Genomic DNA, 20,196 nt, shown 5'->3' with positions numbered 1-20,196 from the left:
CTCTGAGGATGGGGAGAGTCAATATTTACCTGAAACCCAGATCCACTCTCCCCTATGGTAGGTGTGGGGGCAAATTACAGTTTTCTTTTCTTCCCTAAGCAAACTTAATTTTATGTGGAAGCGATATAAACTTGCTCAGACAGTGACACAGCTCATCTTTGCTATAAAGTACATAGATGCTCGGGAGAATGGCAGCCATCTTGGCATAGTAATCGTAAAATAGTGCCTCACTAGCCCCCCCACACACATTATATTTCACAGGTTTTTAATATTTGAAACCAAAACACCTACAACATTGAATACTCACCAGTTCCCTTATTAGCAATCTTAACTCTTTAAATCACACTTCTGTCTTAGACTGCCTCTTCAAAGTGTGTCCCATGAACCGCTACTCTGCACAGAAACAGTTCTGGAAAGCCAAGCAGGCCAAGCATGAGAAGGACAAGATTGCTGATGTGGTGCTACTTCAGAAACTACAGGTAAAAGATACTTACACGGGTCATACCGCCAGGTTAGAGACAGTAGAACAAGGATCATACCGCCAGGTTAGAGACAGTAGAACAAGGATCATACCGCCAGGTTAGAGACAGTGATGAAACCTTTCCTTGTTCTCCACAGCATGCCTCTAATCTGGAGCAAAAACAGAACGAGACCGAAAACAAGAAGGTCCATGGCGACGTAGTAAAATACGGCACTGTCATTCAGGTAAGGTCTGCTTTCCCAGCAGCACACATTCAGGTAAGGTCTGCAGTCCCAAGCAGCACACATTCAGGTAAGGTCTGCTTTCCCAGCAGCACACATCCAGGTAAGGTCTGCAGTCCCAGCAGCACACATTCAGATAAGGTCTGAGTCCCAAACAGCACACATTCAGGTAAGGTCTGAGTCCCAAACAGCACACATTCAGGTAAGGTCTGAGTCCCAGCAGCACACATTCAGGTAAGGTCTAAGTCCCAGCAGCACACATTCAGGTAAGGTCTGCAGTCCCAGCAGCACACATTCAGGTAAGGTCTGAGTCCCAAGCAGCACACATTCAGGTAAGGTCTGCATTCCCAGTAGCACACATCCAGGTAAGGTCTGAGTCCCAAGCAGCACACATTCAGGTAAGGTCTGCGTCCCAGCAGCACACATCCAGGTAAGGTCTGAGTCCCAAGCAGCACACATTCAGGTAAGGTCTGAGTCCCAAGCAGCACACATTCAGGTAAGGTCTGAGTCCCAAGCAGCACACATTCAGGTAAGGTCTGAGTCCCAAGCAGCACACATTCAGGTAAGGTCTGAGTCCCAAGCAGCACTCGTGGTAATCTCTGGAGTGGAACAATATCAAATACATCAAACAAATCAAATTGTATTTGTCACATGCGCCAAATACAACAGGTGTAGACCTTACAGTGAAATGCTTACTTACGAGCCCTTAACCAAGAATGCAGTTTTAAGAAAATAAGTGAGAAAAAAGTGAGATAAAAGTAACAAATAATTTAAAGAGCAGCAGTAAATAACAATAGCGAGGCTATATACAGGGGGTACCGGTACAGAGTCAATGTGTGGGGGCACCGGTTATTTGAGGTAATTGAGGTAGTATATACATGTAGGTGGGGTTATTAAAGTGACTATGCATAGATAAGAGAGTAGCAGCAGCGTAATGTAATTGGATTAGGCCGATGTCAATGAATGGCTGGTCTTGTACCTGAGGGGAAGCTTGAGCACACCTGCACATTCTCAGTGTGATGGGTCTGCAGATCACCAATCAGTAATGTGTCTGGTAAAGGGTTTGAGCACACCTGCACAGTATCAATCAGGGAGCGGTCCCAGAATACCTGTGTTTTGAATCACTTTCAGCAAATATGCACCCAGCTAGCACATAGCGTTCAGAGAACCATATGTTACTTAGAGCTTGGTGAGAGTGTGGTTGTCCTATAGTTATGTTACGTTCTTCCCACAACGTTCTGGGAAATGGTGCAGGATAGTTGCTTGGCTTTGGAACATTCTCAAACACATTAAATTACAAATATTATTTTCTAGGTATTTACTTTTAAACAGAACTTTTCCGAAAAGTTCAAACATGTTTACATTCAACTGACATTTTAGTAGTGTTCTAGGAACGTTCTCCAACTGGTTTGACGTTGGGAATGTTCTCAAATAGATCAGAGAATGTTAGGAAACAAACGTTCTTCTGTCAGTAGTTCAGCATAAAGTTTCCTATAGGTTTCCTATTTCCTATATGGTCCTATTTAACATCATGCTCAAACATTAAGAAAACGTTCCATAAAAACGACAAACTTTTGTAAGTTTCAGGGAATGTTCTAATAAAGTTATTTAAAAACGTATATATTAAGTTCTCAGTATCAACAAAATTCTCTCATGTTGCGTGTTGGCCACACCCACTAATTGGCTACACCAGATCTTAATGAGTGCTTGTTTCCTTTGAAATGGGGTCTGTTTGAATAAACTAAAATGAACAGCTTTAATGAGTTGTAAAAACATGGCATGATAGCTCCATCCTGGTGGCGCAGTGGACTAATTCCATGGACAGAGAATAGAAGATTCTAGGTTTGGGTCTCACTGATGCTGTGTCACGATGAAAAATAAATGTGTTTGCTTGATTAATGCCTAAGGAAATGAATTTCCCTGTGTCCTAACTGTGCTTGGAGTTCAGAAAAGTCTTATTGAAACATTCAGTGAAAGTTTTAAGGAAGTTATAAAAAGAAAAACTTAAAAACATAATTTTTGTTCTCAGTGTTAATAAAACCTCACAGGAAAACGTTCAAGGGACCAGAGTAAAATGTTCTCAGAACCTCCCTGCAACCTAAAAATAAACATTCCAGAACAGGCAAAATGTTCACCTCTGTTCTCGGAATGTTTAAAAAACATTCCGTTTTACTGGTCAGAAAAGATATGTCTTCATTCCCACAACCAATGTGAAACCAAAACCAAAAACCCAAATGAGCTAGCTGTGGGCAGTATCACTCAAATAAATCAATCGATTTTATTTTATATAGCCCTTCGTACATCAGCTAATATCTCGAAGTGCTGTACAGAAACCCAGCCTAAAACCCCAAACAGCAAGCAATGCAGGTGTAGAAGCAGGGCGGCTAGGAAAAACTCCCTAGAAAGGCCAAAACCTAGGAAGAAACCTAGAGAGGAACCAGGCTATGAGGGGTGGCCAGTCCTCTTCTGGCTGTGCCGGGTGGAGATTATAACAGAACATGGCCAAGATGTTCAAATGTTCATAAATGTTCACAAATAATAATCAGGAGTAAATGTCAGTTGGCTTTTCATAGCCGATCATTAAGAGTATCTCTACTGCTCCTGCGGTCTCTAGAGAGTTGAAAACAGCAGGTCTGGGACAGGTAGCACGTCCGGTGGACAGGTCAGGGTTCCATAGCCGCAGGCAGAACAGTTGAAACTGGAACAGCAGCAAGGCCAGGTGGACTGGGGACAGCAAGGAGTCATCATGCCCGGTAGTCCTGACGCATGGTCCTAGGGCTCAGGTCCTCCGAGAGAGAGAGAGAAAGAGAGAAGGAGAGAATTAGAGAGAGCATACTTAAATTCACACAGGACACCGGATAAGACAGGAGAAGTACTCCAGATATAACCAACTGACCCTAGCCCCCCGACACATAAACTACTGCAGCATAAATACTGGAGGCTGAGACAGGAGGGGTCAGGAGACACTGTGGCCCCATCCGATGATACCCCCGGACAGGGCCAAACAGGAACGATATAACCCCACCCACTTTGCCAAAGCACAGCCCCCACACCACTAGAGGGATATCTTCAACCACCAACTTACCGTCCTGAGACAAGGCCGAGTATAGCCCACAAAGATCTCCACCACAGCACAAACCAAGGGGGGGCGCCAACCCAGACAGGAAGATCACGTCAGTAACTCAACCCACTCAAGTGACGCACCCCTCCTAGGGACGGCATGAAAGAGCACCAGTAAGCCAGTGACTCAGCCCCTGTAATAGGGTTAGAGGCAGAGAATCCCAGTGGAGAGAGGGGAACCGGCCAGGCAGAGACAGCAAGGGCGGTTCGTTGCTCCAGAGCCTTTCCGTTCACCTTCACACTCCTGGGCCAGACTACACTCAATCATATGACCTACTGAAGAGATAAGTCTTCAGTAAAGACTTAAAGGTTGAGACCGAGTCTGCGTCTCTCACATGGGTAGGCAGACCATTCCATAAAAATGGAGATCTATAGGAAAAAGCCCTGCCTCCAGCTGTTTGCTTAGAAATCACCCACTCACTAATGGGATTATTGACCTCCAAGTTACAGGGATTGGTATTCCATGCAGTCAGGTGTTTCACAACCCAAGCTTCCTCATCATGACTCATAATAGCTGGTCCATAACGGAATATTTCTGCATGTCACCCTTGTATGGAAACCTAGACAGTCTGTTTTGTCAGGTTGTCTTAGCCAGGTGAAGTCAGCCTAGATTTTCCTCTTAAGTGTGTTCATATTCTAAAGAGATTCTAAGTGATGACAGAGAACAGACCGCACCGGTTTCTCAGTGATCCCTCCCGGGTAGTTTGGTTCATCAGGCTGACCCCCAGTCTTCATGGAGGAGATTACTGAGTAGTTTGGTTCATCAGGCTGACCCCCAGTCTTAATGGAGGAGATTACCAGGTAGTTTGGTTCATCAGGCTGACCCCCAGTCTTCATGGAGGAGATTACTGAGTAGTTTGGTTCAGCAGGCTGACCCCCAGTCTTAATGGAGGAGATTACCAGGTAGTTTGGTCCGTCAGGCTGACCCCCAGTCTTCATGGAGGAGATTACTGAGTAGTTTGGTTCAGCAGGCTGACCCCCAGTCTTAATGGAGGAGATTACCAGGTAGTTTGGTCCGTCAGGCTGACCCCCAGTCTTCAAGGAGGAGATTACTGAGTAGTTTGGTTCATCAGGCTGACCCCCAGTCTTAATGGAGGAGATTACCAGGTAGTTTGGTCCGTCAGGCTGACCCCCAGTCTTCATGGAGGAGATTACTGAGTAGTTTGGTTCATCAGGCTGACCCCCAGTCTTAATGGAGGAGATTACCAGGTAGTTTGGTCCGTCAGGCTGACCCCCAGTCTTCATAGAGGAGATTACTGAGTAGTTTGGTTCATCAGGCTGACCCCCAGTCTTAATGGAGGAGATTACCAGGTAGTTTGGTCCATCAGGCTGACCCCCAGTCTTAATGGAGGAGATTACCAGGTAGTTTGGTCCATCAGGCTGACCCCCAGTCTTAATGGAGGAGATTACCAGGTAGTTTGGTCCGTCAGGCTGACCCCCAGTCTTAATGGAGGAGATTACCAGGTAGTTTGGTCCGTCAGGCTGACCCCCAGTCTTAATGGAGGAGATTACCAGGTAGTTTGGTCCGTCAGGCTGACCCCCAGTCTTAATGGAGGAGATTACCAGGTAGTTTGGTTCATCAGGCTGACCCCCAGTCTTAATGGAGGAGATTACCAGGTAGTTTGGTCCGTCAGACTGACCCCCAGTCTTCATAGAGGAGATTACCAGGTAGTGTGGTCCGTCAGGCTGACCCCCAGTCTTCATAGAGGAGATTACCAGGTAGTTTGGTCCGTCAGGCTGACCCCCAGTCTTAATGGAGGAGATTACCAGGTAGTTTGGTCCGTCAGGCTGACCTCCAGTCTTCATAGAGGAGATTACCAGGTAGTTTGGTCCGTCAGGCTGACCCCCAGTCCTCATGGAGGGGATTACCAGGTAGTTTGGTCCGTCAGGCTGACCCCCAGTCTTCATGGAGGAGATTACCAGGTAGTTTGGTCCGTCAGGCTGACCCCCAGTCTTAATGGAGGAGATTACCAGGTAGTTTGGTCCGTCAAGCTGACCCCCAGTCTTAATGGAGGAGATTACCAGGTAGTTTGGTCCGTCAGGCTGACCCCCAGTCTTCATAGAGGAGATTACCAGGTAGTTTGGTCCGTCAGGCTGACCCCCAGTCTTAATGGAGGAGATTACCAGGTAGTTTGGTTCATCAGGCTGACCCCCAGTCTTAATGGAGGAGATTACCAGGTAGTTTGGTCCGTCAGGCTGACCCCCAGTCTTAATGGAGGAGATTACCAGGTAGTTTGGTCCGTCAGGCTGACCCCCAGTCTTCATAGAGGAGATTACCAGGTAGTTTGGTCCGTCAGGCTGACCCCCAGTCTTAATGGAGGAGATTACCAGGTAGTTTGGTCCGTCAGGCTGATCCCCAGTCTTAATGGAGGAGATTACCAGGTAGTTTGGTCCGTCAGGCTGACCCCCAGTCTTAATGGAGGAGATTACCAGGTAGTTTGGTCCGTCAGGCTGACCCCCAGTCTTAATGGAGGAGATTACCAGGTAGTTTGGTCCGTCAGGCTGACCCCCAGTCTTAATGGAGGAGATTACCAGGTAGTTTGGTCCGTCAGGCTGACCCCCAGTCTTCATGGAGGAGATTACCAGGTAGTTTGGTCCGTCAGGCTGACCCCCAGTCTTAATGGAGGAGATTACCAGGTAGTTTGGTCCGTCAGGCTGACCCCCAGTCTTAATGGAGGAGATTACCAGGTAGTTTGGTCCGTCAGGCTGACCCCCAGTCTTAACGGAGGAGATTACCAGGTAGTTTGGTCCGTCAGGCTGACCCCCAGTCTTAATGGAGGAGATTACCAGGTAGTTTGGTCCGTCAGGCTGACCCCCAGTCTTCATAGAGGAGATTACTGAGGGATGATGACATTTTGGCAATGTGAATTTAAGAATTCCAGAGTACGGTACCTCTGTATCTGATAGAGAATTGACTATGTGAGGTGTGGCAGTGGGGAGGGTGAAGGTTATCCCAGTGTCTTGTGTTATATAGATAGATTTCAGAATGAACCTGGAACAATCCATTGAAGGGTTTAGGTAAACTGTCTGGGAGGTATAAGTATTTGTAGATAAAAGTGCATAATTGGTGTACATTAATGTCGTAAATAGACAACATATTGAGTTTCTTAAACAAAAACGTTCTTGGTTTGAACTTGAACATATTTTAGAGTTTTGTTAATTTCATACCTGGGCTACAATTGATGGTTATGATCAGACATCTCCAACCCCTTTTTTCATCACTGAAGGCCCAATGAAGAAGAGATATTAAATAATTCATAGGAAAATGTACAGTACAGTGTCAATATCTTATGAGAAATGTATTTATTGACTGAGGTCTAGGTGCCAGGATTTCCACTGAACATGTGCCTGGTCAATATTGACTCTTATTGCAACACAAAGAGAGAGAGGGCTGTGCTCGTGTCTTTTCCTACTACCACTGACTGATTTTAACTACTTCATTGAGGAAAAATGTACTTACTATGATATGTGGTTGTCCCACCTAGCTATCTGAAGATGAATATACTTACAATGACAGTGATATGTGGTTGTCCCACCCAGCTATCTGAAGATGAATATACTTACAATGACAGTGATATGTGGTTGTCCCACCCAGCTATCTGAAGATGAATATACTTACAATGACAGTGATATGTGGTTGTCTCACCCAGCTATCTGAAGATGAATACACTTACAATGACAGTGATATGTGGTTGTCTCACCCAGCTATCTGAAGATGAATACACTTACAATGACAGTGATATGTGGTTGTCTCACCCAGCTATCTGAAGATGAAAACACTTACAATGACAGTGATATGTGGTTGTCTCACCCAGCTTCCTGAAGATGAATACACTTACAGTGACAGTGATATGTGGTTGTCCCACCCAGCTATCTGAAGATGAATACACTAACTAACTGTAAGTCGCTCTGGATGAGATCTGAATGTAATGGACTTACAGAATGGTGGGACACACAGTGAAGAGTCAATGTTAAAAGCCCTCGCTGATCTGGGCAGACATTATAGGTGTGATTCAACTGTGATTCAACTGTGTAGTGTAGATGTCCTTCTGATTCAGACGGACTGAGGGGGGGAGAGGTAGGGGAGGGTTGAAGACCAAAGGGGGAGTCTGTCTCTCTCTCTCTGGAGATCACTAGCTGTAATCTGTTAATGGCTGTGCAGCGAGTGCACACAGCACACCTTGGGGTTATCACAATGACAAGCATACAATGCAGTACAATAATAAAATAAAAAACTGCTGAGTCACTTTATCTTCCAGGAAGTAAGGTCTAATTTAGCTTTGAGGATTTATTGATGTTCTTCTAAGGTTTGGACACACCCTCACCCTTCCTCAGGTTTCCCCCAGTCCTTTATTCTCCTTAGGGTTGTAAAATTCCGTGAACTTTCAATAAATTCCCTGGTTTCCTGAAATCCCAGTTGGAGGATTCCCGGAATCGGGAGGGAATAAGCAGGAAATCCATAATCCTCCAACCAGGATTTCTGGAAAAACAGAAACCAATAAAGTTCCCTGCTTATTCCCTCCTAATTCTCCTTTTAATCTCTTTTAACCAAAATTCCCTGCCTATTCCCTCCTAATTCTCCTTTTAATCTCTTTTAACCAAAATTCCCTGCTTATTCCCTCCTAATTCTCCTTTTAATCTCTTTTAACCAAAATTCCCTGCTTATTCCCTCCTAATTCTCCTTTTAATCTCTTTTAACCAAAATTCCCTGCCTATTCCCTCCTAATTCTCCTTTTAATCTCTTTTAACCAAAATTCCCTGCCTATTCCCTCCTAATTCTCCTTTTAATCTCTTTTAACCAAAATTCCCTGCTTATTCCCTCCTAATTCTACTTTTAATCTCTTTTAACCAAAATTCCCTGCTTATTCCCTCCTAATTCTCCTTTTAATCTCTTTTAACCAAAATTCCCTGCTTATTCCCTCCTAATTCTCCTTTTAATCTCTTTTAACCAAAATTCCCTGCTTATTCCCTCCTAATTCTCCTTTTAATCTCTTTTAACCATAATAAGCTTCAGTGAGGACAGGTGTGCTACTTTCGCTTCATTATCTCCTTTTGAAATGTCTGAGACAACATAGTCTCTGAATGACAACATCTGGGGGAATCTTGTCTGTTGATGCATGGTTTTAGTACTATTCATCTTGGTCTTCCAACCATGCTTTCTTAAGTGGTTCCCCTTCCTGGTTGGCTGATTCCCATTCTTGATAGGATAGTGGTGCATTCTATCCATGTCAACCTACCATCATAACAGCACATTATCACAGACATGATATGAAAGTGAGTGATTTTTGGAGGTTTTAACAGTGGCCTGTCTTTTTGTGTGTTACGTATCCTGGCTTGACAGCTGCTGCATATGAAGAGTAACAAGTTCCTGACTGTGAATAAGCGTCTGCCTGCCCTACTGGAGAAGAATGCCATGCGGGTCACCCTGGACGGGACGGGGAATGAGGGCTCCTGGCTGTTCATCCAGCCCTTCTGGAAGCTAAGGGCCAACGGAGACAATGTAACTCAACTAACTCCTATTACAGTACAGACTCAAATGACATTAATACACACTAACCTAAATGTTAGCTTCACCAAGAAAAGTACCATAACCACTATCTAGAAGGATACTGCCAATTACAGCATTGGCTTGTTTTTTTACTGTGATGAGTACAGAGTACAGACATCAGTCGGAATGATCAGTCATCCAAGGTACATAACCAGTCTGGTCATGTGTTGTTCTGCAGGTAGTGGTGGGAGACAAGGTGATCCTGAACCCAGTGAATGCAGGCCAGCCCCTACACGCCAGCAACTATGAGCTCTCCGACCACACTGGATGCAAAGAGGTAATGGAGAGTTCTGTCGTCATTACCACATTGTCTGATTCATCCGTGGCAAACTCTCTGGAAGAGTGAGGCTTCTTCCTGTCACACACACCCACCCACCGAACACGCACGCACGCACGCACGCACACACACACACACACACACACACACACACACACACACACGCATGCAAAACAGTTGTTACTGACGGCAATGATGAATAGCTGTAATGTTAATCTCTCGTGAAACAGATCTACTGGTTTTGAGATTTTAGCTCTGGGTTATCCAGATGAGTCTACTGTAGATGCAACAGGGGTGCCATGCTGAAGCTGTGTGTGTGTGTCTCCCTCTGCAGGTGAACTCTGTGAACTGCAACACTAGCTGGAAGATCAACCTGTTCATGATGTTCAGTGACCATAAGGATGAGGTCTTGAAAGGAGTAAGTCTCCTGTAACGTCCTTGATGTATACTATCTATCAAACTTCTATCACTGTGATCGATTTCTTCTTCACTTTCACAGCCTAACACCAATAATAGCATTAGAACCTCCAGCTTTAGATGAATGCAGCACTTTGCTGGTGTGTCCTGTCAGGGGGATGTAGTGCGGTTGTTCCATGCGGAGCAGGAGAAGTTCCTGACCTGTGACGAGTACAAGGTCAAGCTACATGTGTTCCTCCGTACCACCCTGCGCCAGTCTGCTACCTCTGCCACCAGCTCCAATGCCCTGTGGGAAGTGGAGGTTGGTACACACACACACACACACACACACAATATGCTCTGTTGTACCGTAGCTAAATGGTTTAAGGAATGACTGAAGTTTGTTTTGATGGTGTGATTTTTTTCCCAAGGTGGTGCATCATGATCCGTGTCGAGGAGGAGCCGGACACTGGAACACTCTCTATCGGTTTAAACACCTTGCCACAGGGAGTTACCTGGCAGCTGAGGTAACACACCGCTGCACTACTGGTTATTGAACCACGGCTTTTAGTCACCACGTTGTGGTCATTATAGTGATGTTGTTCATTATAGTGATGTTGGGTCGTTTTACTTTATAGAGCACGATGTGTTGTTATCGTTGCTTTAGGAAAATCCGTGTTACAAAGGTGACGGTGTTGAAATCCAGACGTTGTTGATTGAAGATACGGTACGCATACTATATTATTTGACTGTCTAGGGTTACTCATGCCGGTGTGATGTTGACAGTCAGTGTTACTGTGTTAAAACCTGACCCTTGACCCCTGCCCTCTGTAGCAGGACAGTAAAAGAAAACTGAAGATTTTGGGTGAGAGGATCAAGTACAAGCTGTCGGCTATGCCACATGGGAATGACATTGCCTCTTTGTTTGAGCTAGACCCCACAACTCTGCAGAAAACAGACTCCTTTGTGCCAAGGTAGTGTACTGCATCGACTCTGCACAGACTGTACCATACAGTAAAGACTTACAGTATGTTTCACTGGCTCTCTATTGTAAACTTTCTTCCTCTCAGGAATTCGTATGTGCGCCTCATACACCTATGCACCAACACGTGGATCCAGAGCACCAACGTGCCCATAGATATAGATGAGGAGAGACCTATTAGACTCATGGTAAGTACAGGCTGTTGTACATGCACTGTCACTTGACACTGACTTCCTGTCAGAAACAGACAGTCTTTCTGTTCCATCTCCCTCTCTTAGCTGGGCACCTGTCCTACCAAAGAGGATAAGGAGGCCTTTGCCATCGTGTCAGTGCCAGTGATGGAGATCCGGGACCTGGACTTTGCCAACGATGCCAGTTTCATGTTGAGCACCGTAGTGGACAGGTTTAACGAGGGATTTATCAGCCCCAATGACAGAAGGTAAAGTGTCTGCAGAAAAGGCTTAAAAATATATCCATGAAATCAAACCATTTTTATGAAAGAAAGCTTTTGGTCTGTTTTCTCTCCGTTCTACTTGATTGAAGTCAGTATTTTAAGAGCTGCACTGTAGCAGTCAATAGGGTTAGTTCCCTGGCCAGACCAGTAACAGTTGTGTGTGTGTGTCCTTTTCCTTGACACTGCAGGTTTGCCATTAAGCTGCTAGAGGACCTGGTGTTCTTTGTGGTGGACACGCCCAACAGCGGTCAGGTTGTGCTAGATGTGGTGATGACCAAGGTCAACCGAGAGAGACAGAAACTCATGAGGGAACAAAACATCCTCAAACAGGTCAGAAGAACCATTTTAAACAAGCCTAGTGTAATGACGCCTGCCTAAACATCAGATTGATGATCACATATAGGTTTATGTTTTCTTGTCATAATTATATCCATATTGTCACATGTTACCTTGAATATTTCTCTATTCTTTTGTCCTGCCACAGATCTTTGGGATCCTGAAGGCCCCGTTCAAGGATAAAGGGGCAGAAGGCCCATTGCTGCGATTGGAGGAGCTGTCAGACCAGAAGAATTCCCCCTACCAGTACATGTTTCGCCTCTGTTACCGGGTGCTGCGACATTCACAGCAGGACTACCGCAAAAACCAGGTACTGTACACCACATTGACTCACATTCTGTAACAGGGTAGATTACTTTTCCTGGCCCAAGATAAAATGATTGATCCCTGGGCCTCCTTTGCTGCTAAATGCTGAAGCTAAATGTAGAGCAACAGGTCACTTGGATGATACACAAAGTGGCTGACAGCACAAAAAATCCCCACTCTTGACTCCCCCCCCCCCACCCCGCCCACCCCTCAGGAGCACATAGCCAAGCAGTTTGGGTTGATGCAGTCTCAGATTGGCTATGACATCCTAGCTGAGGACACCATCACTGCCCTGCTACACAACAACCGCAAGCTGCTGGAGAAACACATCACTAAGAAGGAGGTGGAGACCTTCGTTAGCTTGGTCCGCAAGAACAGGGAACCCAGGTGAGGAGAGAGACCCCCCCCCCCCCCCCCCAACTAATATTCAAATAATATTTATGTTCATTCAAAACCTTTGTGGTGTAACTTAAACATGGGCCTGTTTCCCCTCAGGTTTCTGGACTACCTGTCAGATCTTTGTGTGTCCAATAACGTGGCCATTTCTGTAACTCAGGAGTTGATCTGTAAGTGTGTGCTGGATCCCAGGAACCAAGACATTCTCATCAAGACTGAGTAAGTGGTGCTCTTCTTTACTGTGTATATTCCTACACACACAAACACACAGTTGACATGCAATGGCCTCTCTCTCTGTGTGTGTGTGTGTGTGTGTTTTCTTCTGGGTTGAGTGTTCATGATTTAATGTGTTTGCCCATGCAGACGGCGCGTGCCCAAAGAGATGCCCCATGCCACTGAATACATGGGCATGGAAGAGTATTCTGACGATGATGAGGTGTGGCTGGTCTGGACTGACAAGACCAATGAGAAGCAAGAGAAGGGCATCAGACAGCTAGCCCAGGAGGCCAGACAGGGGAACGCTCATGACGAGAACGTGCTCAGATACTATAGGTAGATGGATTTATTTATTTTGTATTTTTATTTTATTTAACCTTTATTTATCCTGAAGGAGACTACTTATCTAACATCAGTGGGTGCAACTTTGGTTTTAGAAGTGGGGTGATAACTTGGCGGGGGGGCCTGGGTGGCCTCCCATTTTTGCGGGGCATCTAAAGCTTATTTCCTGCATTTTTACACAATCTAATATGACCCATGACCCTTCTAGCCGTCTCTATTTAGAACAACAAAAAGTAAGCAAAAATGCCCACAGTCATCAAGCTGGGTAAGAGATAGTTATTAAATATGTTTAAGTGATTGCTAAGACTGAACTAGATCAATAATAATTCAATAATCAATATTGTGTTGCACCTTTAACCAATAGCCTAACAAATGAACAGCTCTTACAAATAAAGTACAAAGACATCCTCTATATCTGTCACGTGTGCGCCCTCTCCGGCCTCTAGGTCACCAGGCTGCTCATTATGACTCACACCCGTCACCATCGTTACGCGCGTCAGCGCATAATGACACTCACCTGGACACCATCACCTCCTTGATTACCTGCCCTTTATATATGTCACTCCCTTTGGTTCCTTCCTTCCCCAGGCGTCATTGTTTCTATTCCTGGGTCATGTCTGTGCGTTGTTTGTGTTACGTGTTTGTTTCATTTATTTATTAAATCACTCACTCCCTGAACTTGCATCCCGACTCTCAGCGCACATCGTTACAATATCAAATTTCAGCCAGACCGCCCAGCCAGCCCGCTCAAGGGAAAGTTTGGGGAAACCAAAATATATATATATATATATATATATATATATTTTTTATTTTTTTATTTTATCCCCCTTTCTCCCCAATTTTCGTGGTATCCAATCGCTAGTAATTACTATCTTGTCTCATCGCTACAACTCCCGTACGGGCTCGGGAGAGACGAAGGTCGAAAGCCATGCGTCCTCCGAAGCACAACCCAACCAAGCCGCACTGCTTCTTAACACAGCGCGCCTCCAACCCGGAAGCCAGCCGCACCAATGTGTCGGAGGAAACACCGTGCACCTGGCGACCTTGGTTAGCGTGCACTGCGCCCAGCCCGCCACAGGAGTCGCTGGAGCGCGATGAGACAAGGATATCCCTACCGGCCAAACCCTCCCTAACCCGGACGACGCTATGCCAATTGTGCGTCGCCCCACGGACCTCCCGGTCGCGGCCGGCTGCAACAGAGCCTGGGCGCGAACCCAGAGACTCTGGTGGCGCAGCTAGCACTGCGATGCAGTGCCCTAGACCACTGCGCCACCCGGGAGGCCCATGGGGAAACAAAATTGTAATACAAACACTCATACATCTCCACATTAACACACAGAAACAGTCCATCCTCCATATCATAGGCCTAATAGTACTGTAGAACTCTTCTTACTTGCACACTATAGCTGGGTCACCCCGTCCTTCCACTAGGGGTCCACGGCCCTGTAGCACCCCAACACACCCCACTCAGCTTATGGATCTTAGTGAAACATTCATTATTGGTTTCAGGTGTGTTAGGCCAAGGCCAGAGTGACAACCAACAGTACAGCAGATCCCCAGGGGCAGGACTGAGCAGCCCAGCAGCTAGGGATTGCCTAAATAGGTATCTCCTCTGACATGGGCATGTTTTCAATACAGACTTATTTTGTCGTACAGTATTCTACATAAGGGTTTTAGACCTTATGAAAGTTGCCCAGTATACCCTTATTCTTGTAATAAATCTAGTGATACATAACTTGACATTTCTTCCATCCATTGTGGGAGGATAACCAACCTTCCGATTAATGGCAATGCATTTCTTAGCTGCTATAAATTCTAGGTTACATAGTTTCTTCTGATAAGTCTACAGTATCAACATTCCAAGCAAGGAAAAACAGAGTGAAGGGAGAATCTGTAGACCTGCTGAGATAAAAGAACATACTCTTTGCCAGAATTCAGCCAGCCTTCACAAGACCATAACATATGCAAATATGTCCCCCTTTGTGTTTTACACCTCCAGCAGAATGACATTTCTGAGTGCATGATATTCACGTACGCTGGCATATAGTATGTTCTCTGGATGGTCTTAAACTGCAGTCATTTATGTCTGAGATTATATGAACATGACGGGGCATTCTAACACATCTGTATCCATTCATCATCAATAGTGTCTCCCAGGTCTTCTTTACATTTTTGTTTTACATGTTTTGTCTCATTGCGAAAAGCCTTGCAACCCTTGATACATTTGGAAATCGACTTTAGAGGTTTGTCAGACTGCCTTAAAATAGTTTCAATAAACTGTATCTGCAAAAGTTCACCTCAGCACCGTCACAGACTGGTCTTCCCTAGCTGCCTGACCCTGATGAGACCCCTGTCACCATCTGATCCTGCTCAGATGAGGCATGACAAATAATTACCTTGGTGTACATTTATACATTATATTATCCATGAATAAAAATGGTTAAATAATTGAAGTGACCATTATTCCCTGATCCCAGACTGTACCCATCAACTCAAGATGGAACTTTGTATCCATTTGCTGATTGTTATAATATACAGCACAATTCACCTGAGCTCTGTAGACTGGTCTTCCCTGGCTATGACACCTGTCACTATCTGATCCTGCTAAGACATGATGAGCATAGTGTTGTGTACTGACTGTGCACCATGACAGTGAAGCTTGTAGAGCTGTTTATACTGAGTCAGTGTGAAACGTAGTGAATTAATTAGGGAAGCTGACAGATCAATAAAGTTACATTGCTATACTGATTAATAAAAACTCATTGCGCTGAAAAAAACAAATAGAATATCGGATGTCAATCGTTTGGCCATCTGGTTTCATTGTTTTTTTGTTTTTTTTTCTCCCCAATTTTCGTGGTATCCAATTGCTAGTAATTACTATCTTGTCTCATCGCTACAACTCCCGTACGGGCTCGGGAGAGACGAAGGTCGAAAGCCATGCGTTCTCCGATACACAACCCAACCAAGCCGCACTGCTTCTTAACACAGCGCGCCTCCAACCCGGAATCCAGCCGCACCAATGTGTCGGAGGAAACACCGTGCACCTGGCTCCCTTGGTTAGCGCGCACTGCGCCCGGCCCGCCACAGGAGTCGCTGGTGCGCGATGAGACAAGGATATCCCTACCGGTCAAACCCTCCCTAACCCGGACGACGCTAGGCCAATTGTGCGTCGCCCCACGGACCTCCCGGTCGCGGCCGGCTGCGACAGAGCCTGGGCGCGAACCCAGAGTCTCTGGTGGCGCAGCTAGCGCTGCGATGCAGTGCCCTAGACCACTGCGCCACCCGGGAGGCTTGGTTTCATTGTTTGATTCAGGTCTAGTGTGATTGAGACAAAAATATTAGCTAAAGTTAGTGAGCTCGCTAGCGTTAGCCAACTTTTGGCTAGCTCTAGCTAATGGTACATCATCAAATTTACTTCTGTTGAAATGGGACAAAACAAAGGCTACAAAACATTTCCATAAACACAAAAGCGGTTAGATACTGCTACCTGACAGATAGGTAGAGGCTAGCTAGAGCTGGCTGTGGTAGCTACTAGTAAGCTAACTAGCTGCTAGTAGTTCATTCACTTCAGTCGAGAGGGAATGAAACATTAGCGAACGTAACATGTCAGTTACACTACTAGCTCAGCACTGGGAATAAATACTTGTTCCCCCCTGTCAAACAGCAGCTATCTTGCCAGCTAGATCAGTCAGCTAAAGAGTTGCCAGTTTCTGCTCTGCTTGCTTTTACAACTCATTGAAAGAGCGTAACAGACAGCAGCTGCCGCTGTTCATCTCTCCCATGCTGGTCCTATACACCAGCTTTCAGAAGCTTTGCCTACCTGACCTCTCTGAGGCATCCACATGGTCCTAAAGCACACCGTTGCCATGTTTTGTATCACAGTGCAATGATAAAACTGGGGGGAGGACAAACATGCAATCTCATAATGCGGGGGGGGTCATGTCCCCCCTGTCCACAGTGAAAGTTGCACCCCTTCCATTATGTCTCGATATGGGAATGTACTGTTACTAAAGGTAATGTGAACAGGAAATTATACTAATCTGAAGTATTTCAACCCTGGGATCTACTTTGATGAAGTCTTGTGTATGCTTCATTGTCAAACCTTCCCCTTTGTCCCTGCAGGTACCAGCTGAAGCTGTATGCGCGGATATGTCTGGACCGCCAGTACCTGGCCATAGGTGAGATCTCTAAGCAGCTGGATGTGGAACTCATCTTCCTGTGTATGATGGACGAGACGCTGCCCTTTGACCTCAGAGCCTCCTTCTGCAGACTCATGCTGCACACGCACGTGGACCGAGACCCCCAGGAGCTGGTGACCCCTGTCAAGTTTGCACGTCTGTGGACAGAGATCCCAACCTCCATCACAATTAAAGAGTAAGACTTCAAGCATTTTTCCCAGAACATTGTATTGTGCACATTGAGGTACAGTTTAACTCAGGCTGTGTATTTCTATATTTCTTTATCTCTTCCCTTGCTTAGTTATGATTCCAACATGGATGACTTGCGGGACAATAAGAAGAACAAGTTTGCCAACACCATGGTGTTCATGGAGGAGTACCTCAACAATGTCCTCAATGACGACCTGCCTTTCGCTGACGAGGAGAAGAACAAACTCACCTATGAGGTGTCAATTCCCTCCTCATTCCTATTCCCATTTAACAATACTGTGAATACCTCAAAAACACCTATATTTGGTAATGGGACAAGAACTCTCTGGCTCGCTACCACTTTAGAATGATAACTGCTAGAATGATAACTGCTAGAATGTTCTGTCCCCTCAGGTGGTGAGCCTGGCCAGACACCTCATCTACTTCGGCTTTTACAGTTTCTTTGAGCTGCTGAGGTTGACACGCACTCTTCTGGGAATCATTGACTGTATTCCCAACCCTTCACTTCACCCAGCGCTCCAGGACGATGGCAGTGGTAAGAGGATAAGAAACACCTCTTTTCTGCATTCAACAGTATTAGGGGAGAGTTACCACACATTTTATGAAAAACAAATCGGTACAACTGACGTTCATATTCGGGTTTCCTCAATGCTTTTCACCATCTCCGTAATAATGAAGTAGTTTCAGGGTTCTTTACATCTCCCATTCTGTGTTTTAGGAAAGAACACGAAGCGTTCCATCCATGGCGTGGGTCAGATGATGTCCACCATGGTACTGAGCAGGAAACAGTCCATGTTTGGAGGTCCAGGGAGGAGTGTTTCCATTATAGAAGGACCGAACCGCAGCAAGGACAGCATCGGCAAACAGGACATCACCGTCATGGACACCAAGTTGAAAATACTGGAAATCCTGCAGGTTTGATAAACCTACTGGAAGCTACGACATCTTCTCATAGGGTTGTGTTTATGCTTGTAATGGAAAACAAGTCATAGCCCTTCATGTATCCCTTTTAATGCTAAGCGCTGTTCTTTCTCTTGTTGATCTTCAGTTTATCCTGAATGTCCGCCTGGACTACCGGCTCTCCTTCCTGCTGTCCGTCTTCAAGAAGGAGTTTGTTGATGTTTATCCCATGGCAGATGCCGATGCTACAACATCAATGGAGCAAGCAGGTAGTGCAGTAGCTATTTTAAGGGACCCATTGCTCTCTACTAACCAGGCCTTATACATTATTCCTCTTTGAACAGCTTCTCTCCACCTCAATAAGTCACATTCTTAACTCTGTCTTTCAACAGCCACCATCAACCTGCAGCACATAGGAGATCAGGCAGAGGCCATGTTTGGTGTGGGGTAGGTTCACCACTGAAGTCCTTCTCCAGAACATGTGTTGTTGTTATACTAGTAATTTAGCAGATGCTTTTATTCAAAGCGACTTACGTTCATGCGTGCATACATTTTACATACAGTGGGGCAAAAAAGTATTTAGTCAGCCACCAATTGTGCAAGTTCTCCCACTTAAAAAGATGAGAGAGGCCTGTAATTTTCATCATAGGTACACTTCAACTATGACAGACAAAATGAGAAAAAAAAATCCAGAAAATCACATTGTAGGATTTTTTATGAATTTTTTTGCAAATTATGGTGGAAAATAAGTATTTGGTCAACTACAAACAAGCAAGATATCTGTCTCTCACAGACCTGTAACTTCTTCTTTAAGAGGCTCCTCTGTCCTCCACTCGTTACCTGTATTAATGGCACCTGTTTGAACTTGTTATCAGTATAAAAGACACCTGTCCACAACCTCAAACAGTCACACTCCAAACTCCACTATGGCCAAGACCAAAGAGCTGTCAAAGGACACCAGAAACAAAATTGTAGACCTGCACCAGGCTGGGAAGACTGAATCTGCAATAGGTAAGCAGCTTGGTTTGAAGAAATCAACTGTGGGAGCAATTATTAGGAAATGGAAGACATACAAGACCACTGATAATCTCCCTCGATCTGGGGCTCCACGCAAGATCTCACCCCGTGGGGTCAAAATGATCACAAGAACGGTGAGCAAAAATCCCAGAACCACACGGGGGGACCTAGTGAATGACCTGCAGAGAGCTGGGACCAAAGTAACAAAGCCTACCATCAATAACACACTACGCCGCCAGGGACTCAAATCCTGCAGTGCCAGACGTGTCCCCCTGCTTAAGCCAGTACATGTCCAGGCCCGTCTGAAGTTTGCTAGAGAGCATTTGGATGATCCAGAAGAAGATTGGGAGAATGTCATATGGTCAGATGAAACCAAAATAGAACTTTTTGGTAAAAACTCAACTCGTCGTGTTTGGAGGACAAAGAATGCTGAGTTGCATCCAAAGAACACCATACCTACTGTGAAGCATGGGGGTGGAAACATCATGCTTTGGGGCTGTTTTTCTGCAAAGGGACCAGGACGACTGATCCGTGTAAAGGACAGAATGAATGGGGCCATGTATCGTGAGATTTTGAGTGAAAACCTCCTTCCATCAGCAAGGACATTGAAGATGAAACGTGGCTGGGTCTTTCAGCATGACAATGATCCCAAACACACCGCCCGGGCAACGAAGGAGTGGCTTCGTAAGAAGCATTTCAAGGTCCTGGAGTGGCCTAGCCAGTCTCCAGATCTCAACCCCATAGAAAATCTTTGGAGGGAGTTGAAAGTCCGTGTTGCCCAGCAACAGCCCCAAAACATCACTGCTCTAGAGGAGA

The 20,196-nt window shown here is 45.5% G+C and overlaps 1 protein-coding gene across 1 annotated transcript in view; it reads left to right on the top strand.

The window, feature by feature from the left end:
- The window catches only part of LOC120060794 (inositol 1,4,5-trisphosphate receptor type 3-like), a 56,819-nt gene that overhangs the window by 12,931 nt on the left and 23,692 nt on the right, over nucleotides 1-20,196 (top strand). Inside the window, exons 3-24 of the mRNA XM_039010216.1 lie at nucleotides 358-479; nucleotides 619-705; nucleotides 9,164-9,322; nucleotides 9,549-9,647; nucleotides 9,982-10,065; nucleotides 10,219-10,365; nucleotides 10,475-10,570; nucleotides 10,711-10,751; nucleotides 10,886-11,017; nucleotides 11,114-11,213; nucleotides 11,304-11,464; nucleotides 11,668-11,809; nucleotides 11,964-12,125; nucleotides 12,336-12,508; nucleotides 12,617-12,736; nucleotides 12,881-13,069; nucleotides 17,198-17,449; nucleotides 17,555-17,699; nucleotides 17,857-17,998; nucleotides 18,182-18,378; nucleotides 18,512-18,632; nucleotides 18,756-18,810. Coding sequence (XP_038866144.1) covers nucleotides 358-479; nucleotides 619-705; nucleotides 9,164-9,322; nucleotides 9,549-9,647; nucleotides 9,982-10,065; nucleotides 10,219-10,365; nucleotides 10,475-10,570; nucleotides 10,711-10,751; nucleotides 10,886-11,017; nucleotides 11,114-11,213; nucleotides 11,304-11,464; nucleotides 11,668-11,809; nucleotides 11,964-12,125; nucleotides 12,336-12,508; nucleotides 12,617-12,736; nucleotides 12,881-13,069; nucleotides 17,198-17,449; nucleotides 17,555-17,699; nucleotides 17,857-17,998; nucleotides 18,182-18,378; nucleotides 18,512-18,632; nucleotides 18,756-18,810 — 2,926 coding nt within the window. The remainder of the gene's footprint in view (nucleotides 1-357; nucleotides 480-618; nucleotides 706-9,163; nucleotides 9,323-9,548; nucleotides 9,648-9,981; nucleotides 10,066-10,218; nucleotides 10,366-10,474; nucleotides 10,571-10,710; nucleotides 10,752-10,885; nucleotides 11,018-11,113; nucleotides 11,214-11,303; nucleotides 11,465-11,667; nucleotides 11,810-11,963; nucleotides 12,126-12,335; nucleotides 12,509-12,616; nucleotides 12,737-12,880; nucleotides 13,070-17,197; nucleotides 17,450-17,554; nucleotides 17,700-17,856; nucleotides 17,999-18,181; nucleotides 18,379-18,511; nucleotides 18,633-18,755; nucleotides 18,811-20,196) is intronic.

The sequence above is a fragment of the Salvelinus namaycush genome, chromosome 16 (assembly GCF_016432855.1).
Source record: "Salvelinus namaycush isolate Seneca chromosome 16, SaNama_1.0, whole genome shotgun sequence".
In the NCBI taxonomy this organism is placed as follows: Eukaryota; Metazoa; Chordata; class Actinopteri; order Salmoniformes; family Salmonidae; genus Salvelinus; species Salvelinus namaycush.
This window is presented reverse-complemented; position numbering and strand designations above follow the sequence as displayed.